Source organism: Maniola hyperantus, chromosome 4, assembly GCF_902806685.2.
Source record: "Maniola hyperantus chromosome 4, iAphHyp1.2, whole genome shotgun sequence".
Taxonomy (NCBI): domain Eukaryota; kingdom Metazoa; phylum Arthropoda; class Insecta; order Lepidoptera; family Nymphalidae; genus Maniola; species Maniola hyperantus.
The window spans coordinates 7,097,725-7,118,313 of record NC_048539.1 but is presented as its reverse complement, the minus strand read 5'-3'; the positions used below and the strand labels follow the sequence as shown (position 1 = coordinate 7,118,313).

The following is a 20,589-nucleotide window of genomic DNA, read 5'->3' as shown; positions in this document are numbered from 1 at the left end:
GAATAGTAATGCATTAAAACGCATGATTTTTCCATCGCAGTTTTTTCACTACTGAAGGCACGTTTATAATGGTTAGTGTTGCGTGGAAAATTTGCGTGTAAAATATCAATTTTACTTTGAAATTTTCATATAGGTACAGTGACAGTGTTTTTAAAAATACAAACACCAGAATAATATAATTCAATAAACTGGAACTTTGAACATTTATCAAAACTTTTATCCTCTATAACTGTGAAATTACTTTCGAAATTTAGATCTATTTTTATCAGTCTGTACAAAATTTCGTTGAGTTTGACTGGTTAATATTAAAATAATATAATGATATTTAATCAGAGTATGGGGGGGAGGGGGAATACACTCCTTTTAATTTGAAACAAAAATGTTAGATGTAAAAGCTTAGATAATATAAGTTATTGAGATTACAGAATAAAATATTTAGTAAGTGATTAGGAATACTTAGCACCACCACCGCACCGCGCGCCACCGTAAGGAATTTCACCGTCACCATCTGGGTGTCTGGTGCACTTCGACCGTCCGCTGCGCCAGATCCTTCTTTCCACGCACGTGCAAACTGTGGAACCAACTCCCATCGGCGGTGTTCCCACTAGATTATAACATGGGGTTATTCAAGGGGCGGACCAACAAATTCCTAAAAGGCCGGCAACGCATCGGCGGCTCCTCTGGTGCTGCAAATGTTCATGGGCTGCGGTAATCACTTAACATCAGGTGACCCGCCTGCTCGCTTGCTCGCTATATCTATTAAAAAAAAAAAAAAAAAAAAAACAACACTTCTCACTAGTGTAATCTAACCTGTGTTAGTTAGTGATTTTTTTTAATGTAGAGTCACGGTTCTAACATTATTAGAAAGGACAAAATAAATTAAGACATAAGATACACAGCAGTTCGCAAGTTTCTCCTTCTATAATTTCCAGTCGTACGTGACTTTTTGCAATAAGTAAGCAAACGCGCAAACGGAACTGGCAAGCTTTGATCGACCATCGAAGAAAACATGGGAAGAGAAAACGGCTAGGCCGGGCGCGGCGCGGGCGGCGGGCGGCGCGAACGCACCATCACCATGGCATGCTTATGCACGTAGATACTCGTATGTAGGTATATAACAACACATAAGTAAAACAGAACATTAGAAACTAAAGTTACTAGGCAAAACTATTTTTACCTACAGTTTGTTTATATTATGGGCGTAGCTTTTAGTAATTGCGAATTCAGCGACAAGCAAGTTATTTTACGTAGAATCACTACGAAAATCCCAAAATAAAATAATATTTCTGACCAGAAAAGAAACTTGTTAGAAGGCACACCTCCAACACTCGCCGTATTATGATAACAATTTATTTGAATACTAGCTTAAGCCCGCGACTTCGTCCACGTGGGCTATACAAATTTCAATCTCCTTTTTTACCCTCTCAGGGGGTTGAATTTTCAAAAATCCTTTCTTAGCGGATGTCTAGTGTCTACATCATATTAGCTATCTGCGTGTCAAATTTCAGACCGATCATTTATTTCCAGTAGTTTGAGCTGTGCTGTGTTGATAGATCAGTCAGTCAGTCAGCTTTTCAGTTTATTCATTTAGATTATTACTAGCGACCCGCCCCGGCTTCGCATGGGTGCAATGTAGATACTAATGTGGTGTCATTGCCTCGGAAACTCAAATGAGAGGATTTTTTTCCGACCTAATTCACATTATTTCAATTTCTCTAGGGATCTCTAATTTTTTGAGAATTAAACTATAGCTATAAACCTTCCTCTTGAATTACTCTATATATTGGTGAAAACCGCATTAAAATCCGTTGCGTAGTTCAAAAGATCTACGCGTTCATACATACATACAGACGCGGGAAGCGACTTTATTTTATACTAGTAGAGATAATTTACCGATGAAGAATTTAGCCTTTTTATAAAGATTTTAAAGATTTTGAGTCATCTATCCTGTCCTCCTAATTCCTAACATTAAAATTCCAGGTTTTTTAACTGATTATAAAACGTATTTACTTACTTACTGTATTATATATTTAACACAATAGGTAATATCTTGATTTTTATGTATATTTCAATTATACTTACTCATATTTGCCACTTCGATAAAACAAACCACTTGAAAGAGTTTGAGCCACATTTTTCAATACATTTCGTAACTTCAAGTAAGTTACGTAGCAATAAGCGCCTACTGACACTGTTACTAAATAAATCAAGGTTGATAAGACAATATTGTTAGCCGATTTGCTGGTACAAGTTATCAACGCCTTGTCATGAGAATGATAGCAAGTTTTGGACCGTTCATTAATCTAGGGCGCCAACAGGATCTAAGGACCCACTGTTACTATTTCCTAATACTGGTAGTTCAAAGGATCGTGTAAATAATTGTCAAACAAACTTATTGGCTTAAATCTTAAAAATTATACAATTTCACCATCTAGGGTGGATAGACAGACACGTTTCCGAGTTTACATCTTACTTAGAGTGGCTGCTTAAAGGTGGATGCATGCAATAAGCCTGCAACGGAAACTACTATAAAAAGAGAAAAAAATATATAGCGAAGCCGCGAGCAATATCAAGTAATTAATGAAGCACTTAAATAACAGTTGTCAGGCGCAATTACGACAGTATAGAGTAGTAAAAAGCGTGCCAAGTAACAAAGAGTTCACTTATAAAATAGCCCAGTTAATGTATTCGACCTACATTTAGTGCCGAAACAGCGAGATGATTGACCATTTAATGGTGTCAGACGATGTAACAAAAACGACGCTACTTCTATGATTGTTTTTTTAGTAAGTTGATACCTACTTGGTAATACGTTTGGTGCTAGAACAATATAAAATATATTCTCACAAGAATATTATTTTATTAAATTGAACCGAGTTAGAGCTAGCGCACACCACAGTGCGGTGAGTTGCGGTGCGTTTGAAAATCCGCAAATTTGAATTTTAATCTATCAAAATCCGGTGCGGAATTAATTAAGCAGTGCAGGCGCACACTATGTAGTTCTATAGTTCACAGATTTTACGGAAAAAACGTACGGAAATTTTCCGTGGTGCGTGCTAGCTCTTAGTAAAAATGTGTTTGAAAGGGATACAAAATAACAGGTTTCGTGACGTGACATGCGTCACTATGTTTGGACTTTGTACCCACTCGTATTATTGTGATACTTAAAACATCATAGTTTCTTCATGTTTGTACACAAACCTTAAAACCTGTTACAAAGTACCTAGTTAATTCAATAATTTTCAATTTCTTTAAGATTATCAGAAGTTAAGTACTATTGCCGTTTATTCTCTAAATAAAATGAAATTCAATAGGCTAGGTTACGTCTAGGTTTTAAAACAACATACGAATCCAATGTTATATTTCGGTCTATGAAGTTGTCATCCCACAGCCGCAGCCGCGGCACACAGCGAAGGCAAGGCCGGCCCTTTGTGGGTGACCTCATTGTGGTCGCCTTGAAATAGTTTCATGATTCGTGCACCGCTACTGTTATCTTAACACTCGGATAAATTAAAAATGAATCTTTATTAATTCGCTCAACAGCAAAAAGTTTAATTTAACTTAAAAAGAACTGTGACAGAAAGAACAGCTAGGTATACAATCTGCAAATAGGACGAGCGACGCTAGTTAGAGCAGCATCATTGAGGCCCCACATTCAAAAATTTTGCGACTTTATAACTTTATGAGAGTCCCATAATTTTAAAACTTAAAATTAACACAATAACTCAGATATTTGAATGTGTACGTTTTGAATCTTTAATCTAAATTCATCATGAAAATAATAGAAACACGATTAAATACAATTTATTATCCTTAAACTGCTCCAAATAACGGAACCTAATTATTTTTTCTGTAAGTATATATTTAGGTAATTTTTTTATGTGAATAATTCATGAAAATATTGTTTCTTTATTGAATATTCACTTAGTTTATTTTTAATTCAATATAAGTACTTACTTAATTAATTTAATTTCTTGCTCACGTTGTGGTCAACTTGCTTTATTGCCATCTTATTCTGACTACACTACAGTAGATAAATGTGCCTATCCTTCTCACATTTTATCTAAAAATCAGTTGCGTTATGGCCCCAATTCGACAACTGGTTTCATCTGGACATTGGGCTCTACATAGTAGATTGAGTCAGCGACGCAAAATAACAAGTTTTCGGAAAGGATTTCATTTAACAATAACACACCGTTAGCGAGTGGGCGGCTCTCAATTTTATCGTATTCAAAACACGTGAAGACAGATTTTCCTCAAATAAAACGACTGGCCTTGTAATGGGGACACAATCAAAACAACTAGATGTTGAAGGCAAAGGTCATTGTGATTCACATCGCTCAACTCGGGTGTTAAGACGACATGCCGGTTTATGCGAGTGTTGTTAAGCATCGGCTGCACTTCATGCAACTCTTTTTATGTAAGTGAAGATCGAGTAACAATTAGTGTCGGCACGAGGCGCACTGCGCGGGCATCTGGCACGGTGACCCACTGACCCAGATGCGTTGATATTGAACCGGCGACGCACAACCCGCATTCGAAATCCGACCGCCACTTGAGTTTTCCTTTTTCGTGCCACAAGACCTTTGCTAGATTAGATTTTAAACCTTTAAAATCGTGATTAGGTACCTATTATTTTTTATATATTTAAAACAACCCAATTTGTTGGTTAGTTAAACTTACTTCCATGATTTCTTAAGGTCCAGATTATTTACCTATATTGACGTAGTTCGACGATTTGTTAATATTAGTTTATGGCACAAAGATGGCGACGAAGCTACAGGTCAGCGGATAACGGTGCTATTGGCGGTGCGTACAGGGAGATAGCCGATAGGTATATTGCGTTTATATGAACAGGTTCCCGGTATCCGTTATCAACTGGTGAGTCGGAGCGCGATGGGCCCGGTCCGTTTTTGGGTCAGGCTGGGTCATGACGCCTGCGTGCTCGATTCTCGACCTCCTGAACGATTACAAAGCAATGTTGACGTCTAACCGATCGAGAGGCAACTACTCTTAGGCATCTCAAGGTGAAACGCTCACTTTTCTAAGCGTCGCACCTAAATGATGCGATTATGGCATCACGTTGGGTGCCATGTTGAAACGAACTTTGCGTCCTTGCGCAGATTTCACATTCAATTACGTAATAATTGCATCGGCCTTATGCTATTTTATTTACGCACAAGATTCGCGCCTACTACGGCGCCCGCCCACGCCCCACGGAGAGAGCAGTGAATAGCGCCCGTGACGTCACGGCAGTGTCGCGCCTACGCGCTCTCTCCGACGCGCGATGACGTCGATTCAGAAATTACGGTGACTTGCGATATGACGTCACATCTATCAATTGAAACCTTCAATTGTTTAGACCAATAACCTAGGCCTCGTAATAAATAAAGCGTGCCACAGTCTTGCATCATCATTGTCAAGCGCAACGCAATAATGATTTCCTGACAACGACAGCCGTTGACCTACATGGTCAAATAAATTTATCGTTCCTACCCATTTAGTTGAAGATTAAAGAGGTAATGAAAAAAGAGGTTTCTTTTTTTTAAGTAATAAAACTCTACAGCAAAAACAGCAAAAATAAATTACGCTTTACAATGTGTATGAAAATCCTAATAATATAACTAGAGCACAAAGAAATTGTGGGGCCGGAGCTGATAGGATCGTGACCTGCGGAGTGCAGCCTGTCGCCGCGCCAACTAGGTCACCTAACTTCGTCCTGTGCTCCGGTTATTCGATAGAATCAGCGGCTAGCAACGACCTAGGGCACAAATAATGCCTATACGATGTACTAATGACACTGAATATATTGCTCTTTGTAATCATGGGAAAATCTGCTACGTGACGTACAAGATACGCATATTTTCCTCTTAAGCGGATTGAGCTCACGGCTTCTCAGGTTGAAACAGGAGTTTTCTGCTACGAGAAACTATATGAATATCTCAAGGAGAATGGCTGTAATAAAATTGCTGCTTGCATTTCTACATTCGCGAAATGTGGGTCACGGGTTTTTGGTACAAGGTAGCGTTTGCAGTTTGATAGGGTAGTGTTTTGCGTGCCTGCCTGCACTGTATCCGCCTTGCAACCGCCGTTTTATATTCACTAATCATACAAGGCCACCCGCTCCGTGCCAATCGATTGCTCGGCATAACCGTAAACATCCGATTTCAATTGCACCTGAGGTGCTCTTTATGCTTATAATTTAAACCAGCCAAGTTACCTACTTACATCTAATATTTCTACAACCATATTTTAAACTTTTCTCTAAATCTAACTTCTATGTTACAAATAAAATGCCGAAATGACTCTACCAGATCAGATTTCCTCCTCACATGGAGTACTGCTCCCACCTTTGGGCTGGAGCACCCCAGTACCAACTCCTTCCATTTGATCGGATCCAAAGGCGGGCTGTTCGACTTGTGGACGATCCCAAACTAACCGCCTCGTTGGAAAGCCTGGAGCACCGCAGAGACGTTAGCTCTCTATGCGTGTTCTATCGCCTGTATAATGGGGAGTGCTCTGAAGAGCTTTTTGACCTCATTCCACCCTCTTTTTTCTACAACCGCACCGCGCGCCACCGTAAGGAATTTCACCCTCACCATCTGGGTGTCTGGTGCACTTCGACCGTCCGCTGCGCCAGATCCTTCTTTCCACGCACGTGCAAACTGTGGAACCAACTCCCATCGGCGGTGTTCCCACTAGATTATAACATGGGGTTATTCAAGGGGCGGACCAACAAATTCCTAAAAGGCCGGCAACGCATCGGCGGCTCCTCTGGTGCTGCAAATGTTCATGGGCGGCGGTAATCACTTAACATCAGGTGACCCGCCTGCTCGCTTGCTCGCTATATCTATTAAAAAAAAAAAAAAAAAAAAAAAAGATTTTACGGCCAATCAAACGCCCTTCCATTTACCTAAATTGGATGAACATTTAAAAAAACATGAAGTACCTAAATGTTTATCACCACCAATAAGAAAAACTGACCAGGCACTAAAGACTAATGACGAAATAACTAGATAATTGCCTACCGAGGTTGCTTATGATTTATGACGTAATACGAAAGTGACACGCCTTCATCGTTTCAAAATGTTAACTTATTCATGGTTCGTGAGCCCTTTTGGTCTGTAACAAGTAACTACACATTATACTATTATAATGATTGTATTAATAGTAAACAACTTCACGACCTATTTTGAGTGTCATTGTTTCCGATATTACATAAGTAGGTACATTATTTTGTCAATTATTCCAAGTGATTTATAATTTCACAAATACAGATAAATTCATGCGATGCGAGGTCTTATCTTACTTCGGACCACTAGTAATAATTATAAAATGGGACTACTAAGTGATTGCTAAGGTTGTTATTTCTATAGCTCGAAGGTGAAGCTATTGACCTATTTAATAGTGCACGAGCGCTTGCCACCATTGAATTGCTTATGCATGCGTGTCAACGTGACTCCCAACTGCAGGCTCACTGAATATTTAGAGAATCAACGACACTCATCTATCACTGTATCGCTTGTTCTTATCTCTAGAACACGAGCCTAATGTTAAACAACGCAGTCTTTTAATGTGCCGTTTGTTTTAAAATTGCATTTGTTTTGTCACTACGCTCGCTCGATACATAATGATAACACTTATCGTTATTTTTATCAGGCAACTACTGGTAATGCCCGCAACATTGCAAAGTTATCGGCCGTCTAAACTATGATAGTCCATTGTTCAATGAACCACAATGCAATAAATTCTTCGGGCATTGTCCTGCCCTAGACGTAGTTCAAAGCGTTCATTCTTAGCAGAATAGGCCTACCCGAAAATAACAGCAAATCGCCTAAGTTATGCCACGTGAAAAAGCTTTTTTTTCTATAAAAACATCTAGATTTTTTTTGAACTCACTTTGATTTGAACTTGAATTGTTACTGAAATTCCTTCTTCCTTTGCCTTCCTTTTTACATTTCTGTACGGAACCCTAAAAACAAATAGATTTCACTTTTGTAAAGCATCACGTGACACGTCGCATTTGAAGGCCTTGTTTATTACAATTCAAAGTGTATTTATTTAAATGTTTGTATTCTTTTCATCATCGATATTGTAAGTGTTATTGAACGTCCAAATATCAAAAGGATATCAAAAGTCCTACTACATATTTTTATTATATAAACATAAATTAAAACCTACTAAAATGTTGACTATCTATTAGAGACAATAAAAACAAAATCAGTACAATACAATTCTTATAAAGCTACTTTATCAATGCCGAATGGTTTTATACATATTTTCAAAACTTCACTCGAAATAATATAAGCATAAGTATTATTGAGGAATTACCGTAAAGCTACAATTTCGAGTTTACTGCCATCTAGTCGCAGTAAATAAATATACGCAGACGTAACGTACGTATACAAAGTTGACATCGTACGCAATCAGAGCCAATGAAAGCGTCATCAAATTAGCTGCAAAAAAATCCACCTAATAAAAAACACGGTCGGCGGAACAGTATTTACAAATAAATACAGACAATTGTAACGCTTGCAATTATTTATTGACGCATAGGTACCTACTTTCGGGTTCGTAGTTCGTACGCCACGACAACACACTACATGCATTCTACTTCCACAACAAACATCATTTTTATCGATCGATATTAATGTAGAGCTACGAATTTTATGGTAACCAAAATAAGCGTGAACGAAGTGAGATTTAAAAAAAAATTAATTCTACAGCAACAAATCTAATGGCATTTTTACGGTACTGGCTTTTGAATTTCGCTAAAGAGCTCTTCAACGTTTGGAAACTCTCCAGCCTTAGATTTGAGCCGGACCGCTCCCTCCACTGGTAAAAGTCATCCCTAAACCTCTATTTACTGCCTCATTTTACAACATTTTATACTAGGTACTGTTTTCACAGAGGTTTCTGTTTATTGTTTATGTGTATTTGTTTTGCTGCTGCGGGTATAATAACGAACAAAATCAAACATAGGCAATTATCCCTATATAAGAATCAGCCTACTACGCAACGAATAGAAAGAATCGGAACAATTTTAATGTAAAGTAGTTGCAATAAATATCGGCACATACGTAAAACGACGTCGTCGTGTCGTCGGTAGGCACGCCGCACGCCACGGCAAGCACGTCATGCAACCAATGACTCTCTTGTGTGCTAGTGCTACAGTCATGAGTCAATGCCACTTACGATAACTTTCGCTACAGTATTACTGTATTTATCTCGCTCAAATAAAAATAATCGCATTCTTTTATTTTCTTTGTCTCCAATTAAAATTGTCAAGGTGATTTTATTTTTAAATACGCAATAAGATAATGAACCTCACTTTTCATCGTTGGTAGGTAGGTATGTCTTATCAGAGTATTGTTATGAAATATGAATTTTGATTGCAATAGATAACATTACATTTCCAGGATTAAAAAGCCTATGTTACTTTCAGCTCTCTAACCATCATCATGATCAACCCATCTCCGGCTCACTACAGAGCACGGGTCTCCTCTAGAGTGAGAAGGGTTTTGGCCATAGTCTATCATGCTGCGTATGTGAGAATAACAAACCAAGGTACACTTTCGTATATGTATGTCATATTTTAACAAATTAACTGTCAAGTTTCCCTGTGTGATTATCTCAATAACTTGAAAACTTCTAGGCTGAAAATGAATACGAAAAACTCAAATATCTAGTAAAATAAAGCACTGAAGGTAAAACGCTTATTCAAAAGAATGCTAATCTACAACATCAACATGCAACAGAGCCGGTCGAGCTTTCGCAATCCAGATTCCAATAGCTTACTGGAAATGCTACTAAATACTTAGACGGCTAATTCAAACAAATTCTTAACGAGAGAAGACTAATGCGTATTAGTAAGCATTCTTATAAGTGACAAGTTTTGAGTAGGTACACTGGTAGGTAGGTAATGGGTACTCTTTTAAAATTCGAAAGTTGTATATCTGAACTGCTCTTGACGGCAAAGACAATTTTCATGATTTGAACACCTTCCAGCGTCCATGATTTCTGCTACGCATAAATGAGTGAATCTTCTTTGGCATCTTCTAGACAAACGCGCTCCAACCTAGACCTCATCATTGCTTTCCATCATGCTTAATGCATGATTATCGTCAAACGGCCTGTCTCGCAATAAAAAAAAGCGGCCAAGTGCGAGTCAGGCTCACGCAACGAGGGTTCCGTACTATAGTCGTATTTTTTCGACATTTCGCACGGTAATCCAAAAAGTATGATGCATAAAAATAAATAAGAATCTGTTTAAGAATGCACAGGTGAAGACCTTTCACATGATACCCCACTTAATATAGTTATCCTACTTCGAAAACTGAAAATACTAATTATTAGGTAGTTCATGACCACAATTCAATTTTTTTGTCAATTCGCGTTTTTCAGATTTTTTCCTGAATGTCTGCTATAAGATATCCTACCTACCTGCCAAATTTCATGATTCAAGGTCAACGTGCAGTACCCTGTAGGTTTCTTGACAGACCAACAGACAGACAGACACCTTTAGAGGTACGGAACCCTAAAAAATAGAAATAAATATTGGAGATGGACAAGGACTACCTTTATTTCAGAATCTATCGAAGTCCCATTAGAAAACAGAAAAATGCTATAAACACATAGGTACTTACATAATTTCTGCTGTGTCTCTTATCTCTATAAACCGTGCCCATAATGCTTACTTTACATCTTTACAAAGAAATAAACAAAGTTCTTGCGCAGTCAGTCATTCAACTATGCGGAAGTGACATTTGAAAGATACAGGCACGCATCTTAACTTTGATTGTCCATACATCACGCGTGTGCTGTATAGCTATAACATTGAAAACAACGATATAAGTAAGTAAATGTTACTATCAATAAATTAAATACAAATGTAAGTTAGTACGTTGCACATAATATTTGTTTCTGCTCAAACGGCTGTTATCGGCTAACTTATTGCTAACTCATTATGTATTAATTAATGCGCACTTCCCAGTTCGAATGTTAAATGAATATCGGATCTATTACAGTAATATTGACGCGGTATTATCAGTTATCATGTCAAAGTCACTCGGTGACTTTCACTGGCATTTATAGGCGGCCAAGTTTCGCCATCAGATCGAGCAATTGTGCAACTGTTGTCACTTTTTTACGTAACGCTGAGGACTGGTGGGAGAAGGGACGGAGGGAGACGATGAACGGAACTGCAGTTGCGCCCGCGCACGTCGACTGCTATTAAATGATTGGCATTGATCTGCTCCAGTTTGCTAGTTGCTAAGGCAAACATTAATGAATTTTAGAGCTGACCAAATAACTATTACCTGAGGAATATATTTGACATTATGGTAGATTTTCAATTCAAAAACGGTCAAAACGTTAATTTATTCCTCAAAGATTATTTGGCGATTGAGAAATCGGCCCAGTTGTCCCACTGAGATAGGGTCCGCTTTTCAAAACATTTCTTTTACTTTTTATTTCACTTTGCCAGGTTTTGTCCAATTCATAATCTCTATCACAGCCACAGAGTGGACTGAGACAGCGGTTTTCTATAGTTCACTCTGGAGTTCTAATATTTTTGGAATTCATACCATTCTGACGTCACGTCGCTCGTACGTAAAGACCTCTACCACTCTACCTAGCGCCCGTCTAAACCACCTTGCATACATAATTCAATTCATTAAAACAACTTTCATTGTTCCGGTATAGTGAGGGACCGCTGGCCACGTCCGCGCACACCAAATCACCAAAAAGTGAAAGTCCATGATGTGATCAACGCTTGTGCGCGTTCACCACAAGCGCATTATCCTCCATAGAAATAGCATTGGCAATTTATATCTACTTAGACTTACATTGCAGTGTACATTCAAACATATTGGCGCATCTTCACAATTCGATTCAATAACCACAAATGCATTTATAAAAAAGATACAAAAATACGAAATTTTAAAATTGCTTCGCGGCAATTTTGAAATTCGCCATCTTGGTTTTTATTATCATTTGTTTTATAGCGCCAATGGAAATACCTACACATTCTGTGGAAATTTCAACTCTCAGCCTGTTACGGGTTATGAGATGCAGGCTACAGCCTGCTGACAGACAGACAGACGGATAGCGGAGGCTCAGTAATAAGATCCCGTTGGCACCCTTCGGACATGAAACCCTAGGAAGTACATTCGTATACTAAGCATTTAGGATAATTTACAGATTTCATTAATGGGGTTAAGTATTTTCGTAACTACCCTTCGTTTTGATAATTAAATGTTTAGCCTGAATCTGATCAAGGGTATTGGTTTAATGTAACTGCCATACCTCTTCCAAGTTAGCTCGCTTCCATCTTAAACTGCATCATCACCACAGACCATCACTCATCGCAGGTGATATAGTATTCAAGGGCTAACTTGTATCAGAGTAAAAAATATTCCAATATCTAATAAATAAACATCTTTTTCCAAGGTTATCTGATATAATGGAAAATAGTGAGTATTCATATCGGATAGCTTGTTAGCGAGTCTGAGTAGGTACCCAGTGTTAATGACGCGGAATGCATCTCGATCCACTGCAAACTGTTCTAGGTCATGACGTCACACCCAACACGGACCGCACGAAGGTCGCACATATTGATCTCGTGTATGCTGCTTTTTGTTCCATTGCATTACGTAACATGCATGTATGACGCCTTCTCTATATTACACGTAAAAATAAATTAAACATCCGTCCAAGATGACCTCAAAATAAAGTTGAAATAACTACATACCGCTATCCATTTGGACAACAAGAATATGAACATTAGTTATAATTACATCTTTATACTTTTCCACAAACAATAAAAGCCTGTATCAACTTTTCTTTATTAGTAATTTAGAAATCGTTTCTTTTGTTACAGGTGCCCATAGAGCTAAGGAAGAGATTAGAAGAGATAAGACTGCTGGAGTCTCGAAAGTCGGCTAGGCTTGCGGATGTAGATACGGATTTCGCAAGACTCGCGGACATGGCCGGGGATCGCCGCCGAGCCTCCGCCACTATAGAAGTGCCTGCGCATCATATGCAAGGGTAAATATCAAAGATTTTACATACGTTCCATATCTATACATATTAAAAAAAGATTAGGTAGTTGTCCAGACTGATCTGTCAACTCGCATCCTAAGCCGCTGGGGTTTTAAACGTGAAGTTTTGAGAGTAAGTTCCTTTTATGACGTATGCCCTCACTAAAGAAGGGATTTTTTTAAATACTACCCATAATGGGGTTTAATAGGGAATGTAAGCTTGTATGAAAATCCGTCATTTTTCAAGTTACAGGTATAATACCCGACAGGTCGAGATGGAAATCGGGGTATGAGGCGTGGGGATGCCCGCACATCATTCGCGCTATCCAGCACCGGGTTAGCGCGGGGGCTGTGCGGGGCGTCCCCACCCTAGTTGCCATCTCGAGATTCTCGACCTGTCGCGAACTATATGTAATATGTATGAAAATTGGTATTTGGGCTTTCGAGCAAAACTGAAGAACTATGCGTTTCAGGTTTTTGGATATTCTTTCACCGATTTTCGGAAATTCCAAAGTGTGGATCAGCTAGTAATCTATATTTATTTGCATTTGACCGTTTTTTCATTTATCGATTGCCGTTGTTTCTGAATTCGCCTTTTACCTACTAACAATAGATGATATCATACATAGCGAGACCAATAATTAATCTTTGGATGATATATTATATTATTTTTAATATCTTCTTTATGTGCATTGCGCTGAGCCACACCTTTACCTTATAGGTATTATTTTATAAGCAAGACTACAATTAATATTCCAGACTATTAAGATTTAATTATACTAAGGAAGCTAGGCCGTTTGTCGATTATATAACGCAGAAGGTTATGCAATCGATGCGAGACGTGATAATAAATTAATCACGGGTTATCAATAAATAGAATGTAAATTTTCCATCGTACCTAGTCAAGTACCTCTTTACTTATTCCAGATCTAGGAAATAATAAAAATACCAGTGTAATTTTGCCTTGAATTAGTAGCTCACCTCGTCAACGAGGAAGGTCGCATCTATTGCAATTTGACCTTACAACAAACCCTTATCAAAAACGTACACTTTTTCATACAGTTACGATTATGTATCTGATTACCTAGGCGGGCGAATTTCCTGCTTGTGCGTGCAATTTAAATAGATCCAAGAGTTTAAAAGCGGCACATTGAACAATTGATTAGAATCGGCTGTGCTAAACCGTGACCTCGCCGTTACAATGTTTCACACGTACCAGCAAGTACTCGTATTGTGGTAGGTTGGCTTGTAGGTGTAATCGTTCGCGATCGTGCATCGGTAGAGCGGAGCCGGCGCGGGCGAAGTTGCGAAATTCTCAGCGAGCACATTAGAAACTGGATGGAAGTGTTAGCGCGGAGTACGGGCGTGTCCTTGTCACACTTGCCTACATTTTGCGGCTGCCTCCCGCGCCCCTCACCTCTAGCTACAGAGAGGGATAGACAATGCCAGTGAGAACTATTAAAAAATTCCAACAGATCTTACTTAGATTAAACCATAAAACACTAATTGTATAAGGAAATTAAGCCTACGTCCTAAAATTAAAGGCCAACTGCTGCTTACTAGAGGTGGACCATTTCACAGATAACATGTGAAAAATCACGTGAAAAGCCTTTTCACAAAAGTATACTGTAACACTTTCTATATGTTTCTTAAAGTAGCCTGTGAATATTCACTAAGCAAAATCGTACAAGTTTCAAAATTATTACATTTAATTCAGGTTTATTGTTATAATTTCGCGCAACTTGATAAAACTTTGAAAAAACACGAAAATTGAAAAATCAGTTTCCGTGGAAAATCACATGTGAAATCACTGTGGTGAAAAATAATAATTTTACCAAATGAAAATTATTTAAAATTAGCAATCATGCCCATCGCTACTGCTTACATTAAAGTTATATAGCAGGCACTGTAGGAGATAGTAAGTTTCTTAATATCGTAACTCATAAAGTAGTGCTGTGGAACCGGAACAAACAGCATTAAATGGGCGCCGCAACGTGACGATCGCCGGCACCGCAGTTTCACTTTTCATCGTGACGCCAGTGAGAGGCAAGACTTGGCTACTCACGATCCAAATTTCACAACAAAAGCCAAAAAACTCACAAGAAATAATCAGTTGATTATACCCACACCGCGCAGATTAAATCTATGCAAATTATACAATGTGATAATTAATTAATCAAAATGATTAACATGAGGAATTCTCGTAAAATTTATTATTGTAATGTTTAGTTCGGAAAGACACTAATTTTATTACAAAGTACGTGATTTTGTTATTTGTGCACAAATTAATTTGTAACATCTGGTAATAAATTTTGCACTCTTCTATTGATATATGCTTAAGATCTATTACATACTACGAGGTTATTCTTCTTTATTATTCATGCAATTTAGCTCGTATGTATCGTAATTTAGATGGTAGGTATAGAAATTCCATTCGTGATTGGAACTTTTGCAATCGCTAGTGTGCCACGGCGAAGTGAAAGCTTAAGTTTCGATTTCCTTTGATACTTTGACTGAATCAACAGGCAACACACACAACAATCTCTATTTTCTACACTAATATTATAAAGAGGAAAACTTTGTTTGTTTGTTTGTTTGTTTGTTTGTTTGTTTGTTTGTTTGTTTGTTTGTTTGATTGTACTGAATAGGCTCAAAAACTACTGGACCGATTTTAAAAATTCTTTCACCATTCGAAAGCTACATTATCCACGAGTAACATAGGCTATATTTTATTTTGGAAAAAAATAGGGTTCCGTAAGATATTTGGGTTTTTCGGACACAAGGTGTAAAAAATCAACCAGAAAAGTTACTTATTTTGCGTACGCTGCCTAAACTATAAAAGATAGAACCATAAAATGTTCTAATTAATTGTAGATCTTATAAATATCTACAAAAAAGTCCGCGACACACTATACCCATCTATGTCGAGTGAGGCACAGCAACCATTTTTTTATTTAAAAATCTTGAATTTTTTTTGGACTACATTTAAACGCGTTTATTTTACTCATGCTATTAATCCTTATCAAAATAAATGATTTCATCACTAAGAACAGTTTATGGAGATAATATTTGGTCTTTGAATGATTAAAATTGGACGTTTGGTTTTGAAGTTATGGCGAAATTAAAATATTACGATTTCTGCTGCACGGCCCGTTGCGAAGTGGGCGTCACCAAGGCGGGGGTGCGCGTGCGGGAGGGGAGTTTAGATCTATGAGTAAGGTATCCGCGCGGCTCTATAATATAAAAATGAATCACTAAATGTATTGCTCATCGTATTATATAAAGAGGTAATGTCGTTAAGTTTGTTTGTAGGGGGTAATCTTTAGAACTACTGAACCGATTTTAAAAATTCTTTCACCAGTAGAAAGCTACATTATTCCTGAGTGACATAGGCTATACGGGATCTTTAAAAACCTAAATCTACGCGGGCGAAGCCGCGGGGATCAGCTAGTCGGTAATATGCAGAAGCGGACGTTTGTAAGCGGTGATAGCACAGCGGTTAAGAATTCGGCCTTCTATGCGGGAGGTCGGAGGCTCGACCTTAACTTCTCTAACTTCTCGGTGCTATGTCCGTTTCGAGCAATTAAATATCACTTACTTTAACGGTGAAGGAAAACATCATGAGTTCTCCATAATGTTCTCAAGTTGTAGTGGCAGGTGCAGTGTAGGCGTGGCAGACTATGGTCTTAACCCTTCTCATTCTTAGAGGAGATCCGTGCTCAGTAGCTCAGCAAGGACCGGCGATAGGTTGACCATGGACGTTACAATTAGAATTGAATTTTAAAATCTGAATCAACGAAATTCGAGGATGGCGCCGAGTTCGCTTGATACTTGGCGCAGCCGCCATGACATAGTGACCCAGTTTTAAAATGGAACAAAATGACACACTAGAGTAGCGCCGCATACAGCGATATTCACGAACACTACAGTATGTCGAAATAACAAGTACACTATTCCTAAGCATTTATACCTATGTATAAGTAAATATTAATCTTTATAGCAGACAAAGTATGAGTTCCTCAAAAATCGGTACATCAAACTCAAGACAATGTTTAGAATTCCGACTAAGTTACAACGTCGTCGACAGGTAGACTAGCATGCTTTAGTCGGCCAGTAGGACGACAGTACAACCCGCATTTTGATGTTAAAAGCTTCAAGTACTTTCAAGTTGCAACCAACTTATCACGCCCTATAGTCTCCGTTTCCCTTTAAATTCAGACTGAATAAGTAATTCAGAAACTTTAATAAAGCATCTGCGAGTTCTTTGCTTTTTAAAGTTTTTATAGAAGTTAAATTATATACTAAATATCCATTACCCATCCATACTTAATATTATAAATGCGAAAGTGTGTGTATCTGCTAGCTTTTCACGGACCTTTCGTAGTAAAATATAAAATACTTCACTGCCAAAATCATTATTTATTTATTTATAATATATAACGCGTAAAATTTAACCCCGCGCGCGCCATTTTAACTTTTTGTGTTAAATTACATGTCAAAAGTACGAATTTAGGCCTTATTTTAAAGGTGAATCGTACTTTTGACATGAAAGTTGATCCATAGAGTTAAAATGACGCGTGTGGAGTCATTTTGTACGGACGATATACATTAACTTCCATGATAATACATACATGTTACATAATACAATAACATTTAGCAACCACTTTCTTGTCCCAATATTTTGTGGGACATTTGGACAAACTTTCAACGTCAAAAATGGTATCCCTTGATTAACACATATTGTTGTATGGTAATGAGATATTTGAGTGTCATGGACGAGGTATACAGCGACTCGACCAGCTACGCATACCAGATTAAATAAATAATCTGTTACATGACAACAGAACAAAGACATTTGTGGTTAGATACATACCAGATACATACAGTCGTTTAAGTCGACTGGCATTTCTTAGTAGTTATTTAAACTTGAAACTACTTTTGTTAATAATTAACATTCAAATAAATGGCTACAGGCCTTCAGTGGCATTGATGTTAAATGTAAATTAAGCTAATAAGTTGGTAATCATTGTATTGCGATTTAGTTTGAAATAATTGAGTAAGTAGGTATTAATATATAAATAATCAGAGTTGAGCTGAAACTTATGAAATTTTATCATTATTTATTGTCTAGCATTGCTGAAAGTTGCAAACAAAGAAACAGATCGAAAGACATGTTAAAAGGGTATAAATAATCCCAAGGTAAGTTGCAAGGAATGTTTCTAGATACCAGTTAGTGGCAGGTTGGGAAACAGATAATGTAGAGTGTGATTTTGCATATGTTTGCGTAACATCGAAAGAGATGGAAGGTTCCCTCTCTCTTTCCTCACTAGAGGAACTTTCTCGTTGGGCACATTTGCTTTCGTTGGATCTAAGGCCGTTAGGTATCTCATTTAGCAGGTGCGGACTCGATGCCTTCCTAGAGAAAGTGCTACAAAAAATGTGCACAAAACACTATGTAAAGTCATCTTATGGAATAACAATATTGTTTTGTTGTAAAAAGTACCTACCTACCTACTAAATATTGTAAAGAGGAAAATTTTGTTTGGCCAACTTTTACTAAATATGGTTGAAAAGTTAACTTTACTCATGATGATATTGTTGTTCTTATAATTCTCAAATGTTTTACAGTAAAAAAGATCATGTCATTGTTCATCAGTGGTGACCCAAAGTAAAGAAGCTAGAGTCGGTAAAGGAAGTCTAAAATAACAGCTTCCTCTTAATCCACTGCTGAGTTAAGGCTTCCTCTACCATTATAGAGCTCCTCCTTTAACATTTGTACACAATTTGGACTCCATCTCCCAGAAGCAGCTTCCAAAACACATTTTGTCATTTTGTCATTGTTCCTGCAACAAGTTTCTCGTAAAGTTCTAAGTACCTGCATATGACTGCAACACTTGACAATTCAGTAAGGATCTATTCCACGAGCTCCGATAACTAGACCTTCATGGCTGGCCAACAGTTCTGCGTAAATATTAGCGCGAGCTGACGTTGAGTTTCCTGTTTCAGTCTTTCAACGCAGTTAAACATTATTCAAAAGTAACAATCCACGTTATGAAGGACATATGAACGATTAGTCATCCGAATTAAACTGTTCGCTGACTTTCCATTGACCTACCGGCAGGTTATTCCACCGCACACGGGAACAAAAAACTGTTCGATATAGGTAGTTAGGTACCTACAAAAGCATATAATTATTCCCAGAATACGAAGATCTTAAGACAGAATTCATCTTGCAATTTGTAAAATATGATTGAAGACAACCGTGTAATGAAGAAAAAAAAAACCGGCCAAGTGCGAGTCAGGCTCGCGCAACGAGGAATCCGTACTACAGTCGTATTTTTTCGACATTTTGCACGATAATTCAAAAACTATGATGCATAAAAATAAATAAAAATCTGTTTTAGAATGTACAGGTGAAGACCTTTTATATGATACCCCACTTGATACCTATAGTTACTCACTTCGAAAGTTGAAAATACTAATTATTAGTTCATGATTACAATTAATTTTTTTTTGTGTGATCTAACCCTAAATTCACGGTTTTCAGATTTTGCCCCAAATGTCAGCTATAAGATCTACCTACCTGCCAAATTTCATGATTCTAGGTCAACGGGAAGTACCCTGTAGGTTTCTTGACAGACAGACGGACAGACAGACAGACAGACAGACAGACAGACAACAAAGTGATCCTATAAGGGTTCCGTTTTTCCTTTTGAGGTACGGAACCCTAAAAACTAATTTGTATTTTAATTTGCTTGGATTTTATTTTGTAACAACAAATTTAAACTACAAGAAATACGTTTTATGACTACTAGCTATGCCCGGGATGCGTTACATTGCAATACCTACTTTGACAACATACCAACTATGCTTCTACCTTCACTCAAGTGTCAGCAATTAGTATACAACTATACAAGTTTCAATTTAAGGGGATGAACAATGCGCGAACGCATAAGTAACGAAAGAGCAAACAATAGACTGGTATAAACTGACGAAAGTACGAAATATACCTATCTGATAAAAATTTGACATCTAGGCCTACCACAAAAGGTCATTTTAACCGCAAGCTTGTGACGGATTATTTACGACATATTAACAAATAGCTTTTTAAAATTTGGTTCAAAACCTGAAATAAAGCAGCAAACCTACCTAATAAGTAATATCTAAAGTGATTGCCATTCGCCGCGAACGTCGAACAAGAACAACAATGACCTCATCCGGCTCCAGCAGAGTGGGGCAGGCCTTGCCGACAGAATGTACCTATCGCGCTAGCTTAATCGCACTTTTTGTATCCGTAAAAAATTACTCCACGACCTACATCAACTGAAACTTGGATGTCAATGCTGAAACGATTCAATTTTTTTAATTCCGCGAAAAAAATTTAAGTTCTTTACGAAAATAAGTCCAAGCTCTATTTTACATTGCGTAGACGCTACACAACCGCTACGCAACATTCTACAACTGTAGGAAAATAATTTCCTTTTTTTTATATGTATGTTCATCCTACTGTTTAACATTATTTTTAGATTTACGCTAAGTATATTGTACT

At 37.7% G+C, this 20,589-nt stretch overlaps 1 protein-coding gene across 1 annotated transcript in view; it reads left to right on the top strand.

The window, feature by feature from the left end:
* The window catches only part of Glut4EF (Glucose transporter 4 enhancer factor), a 91,526-nt gene that overhangs the window by 12,111 nt on the left and 58,826 nt on the right, over positions 1–20,589 (top strand). Inside the window, exon 2 of the mRNA XM_034985544.2 lies at positions 12,881–13,047. Within this exon, the coding sequence (XP_034841435.1) occupies positions 12,881–13,047 (167 nt within the window). The remainder of the gene's footprint in view (positions 1–12,880; positions 13,048–20,589) is intronic.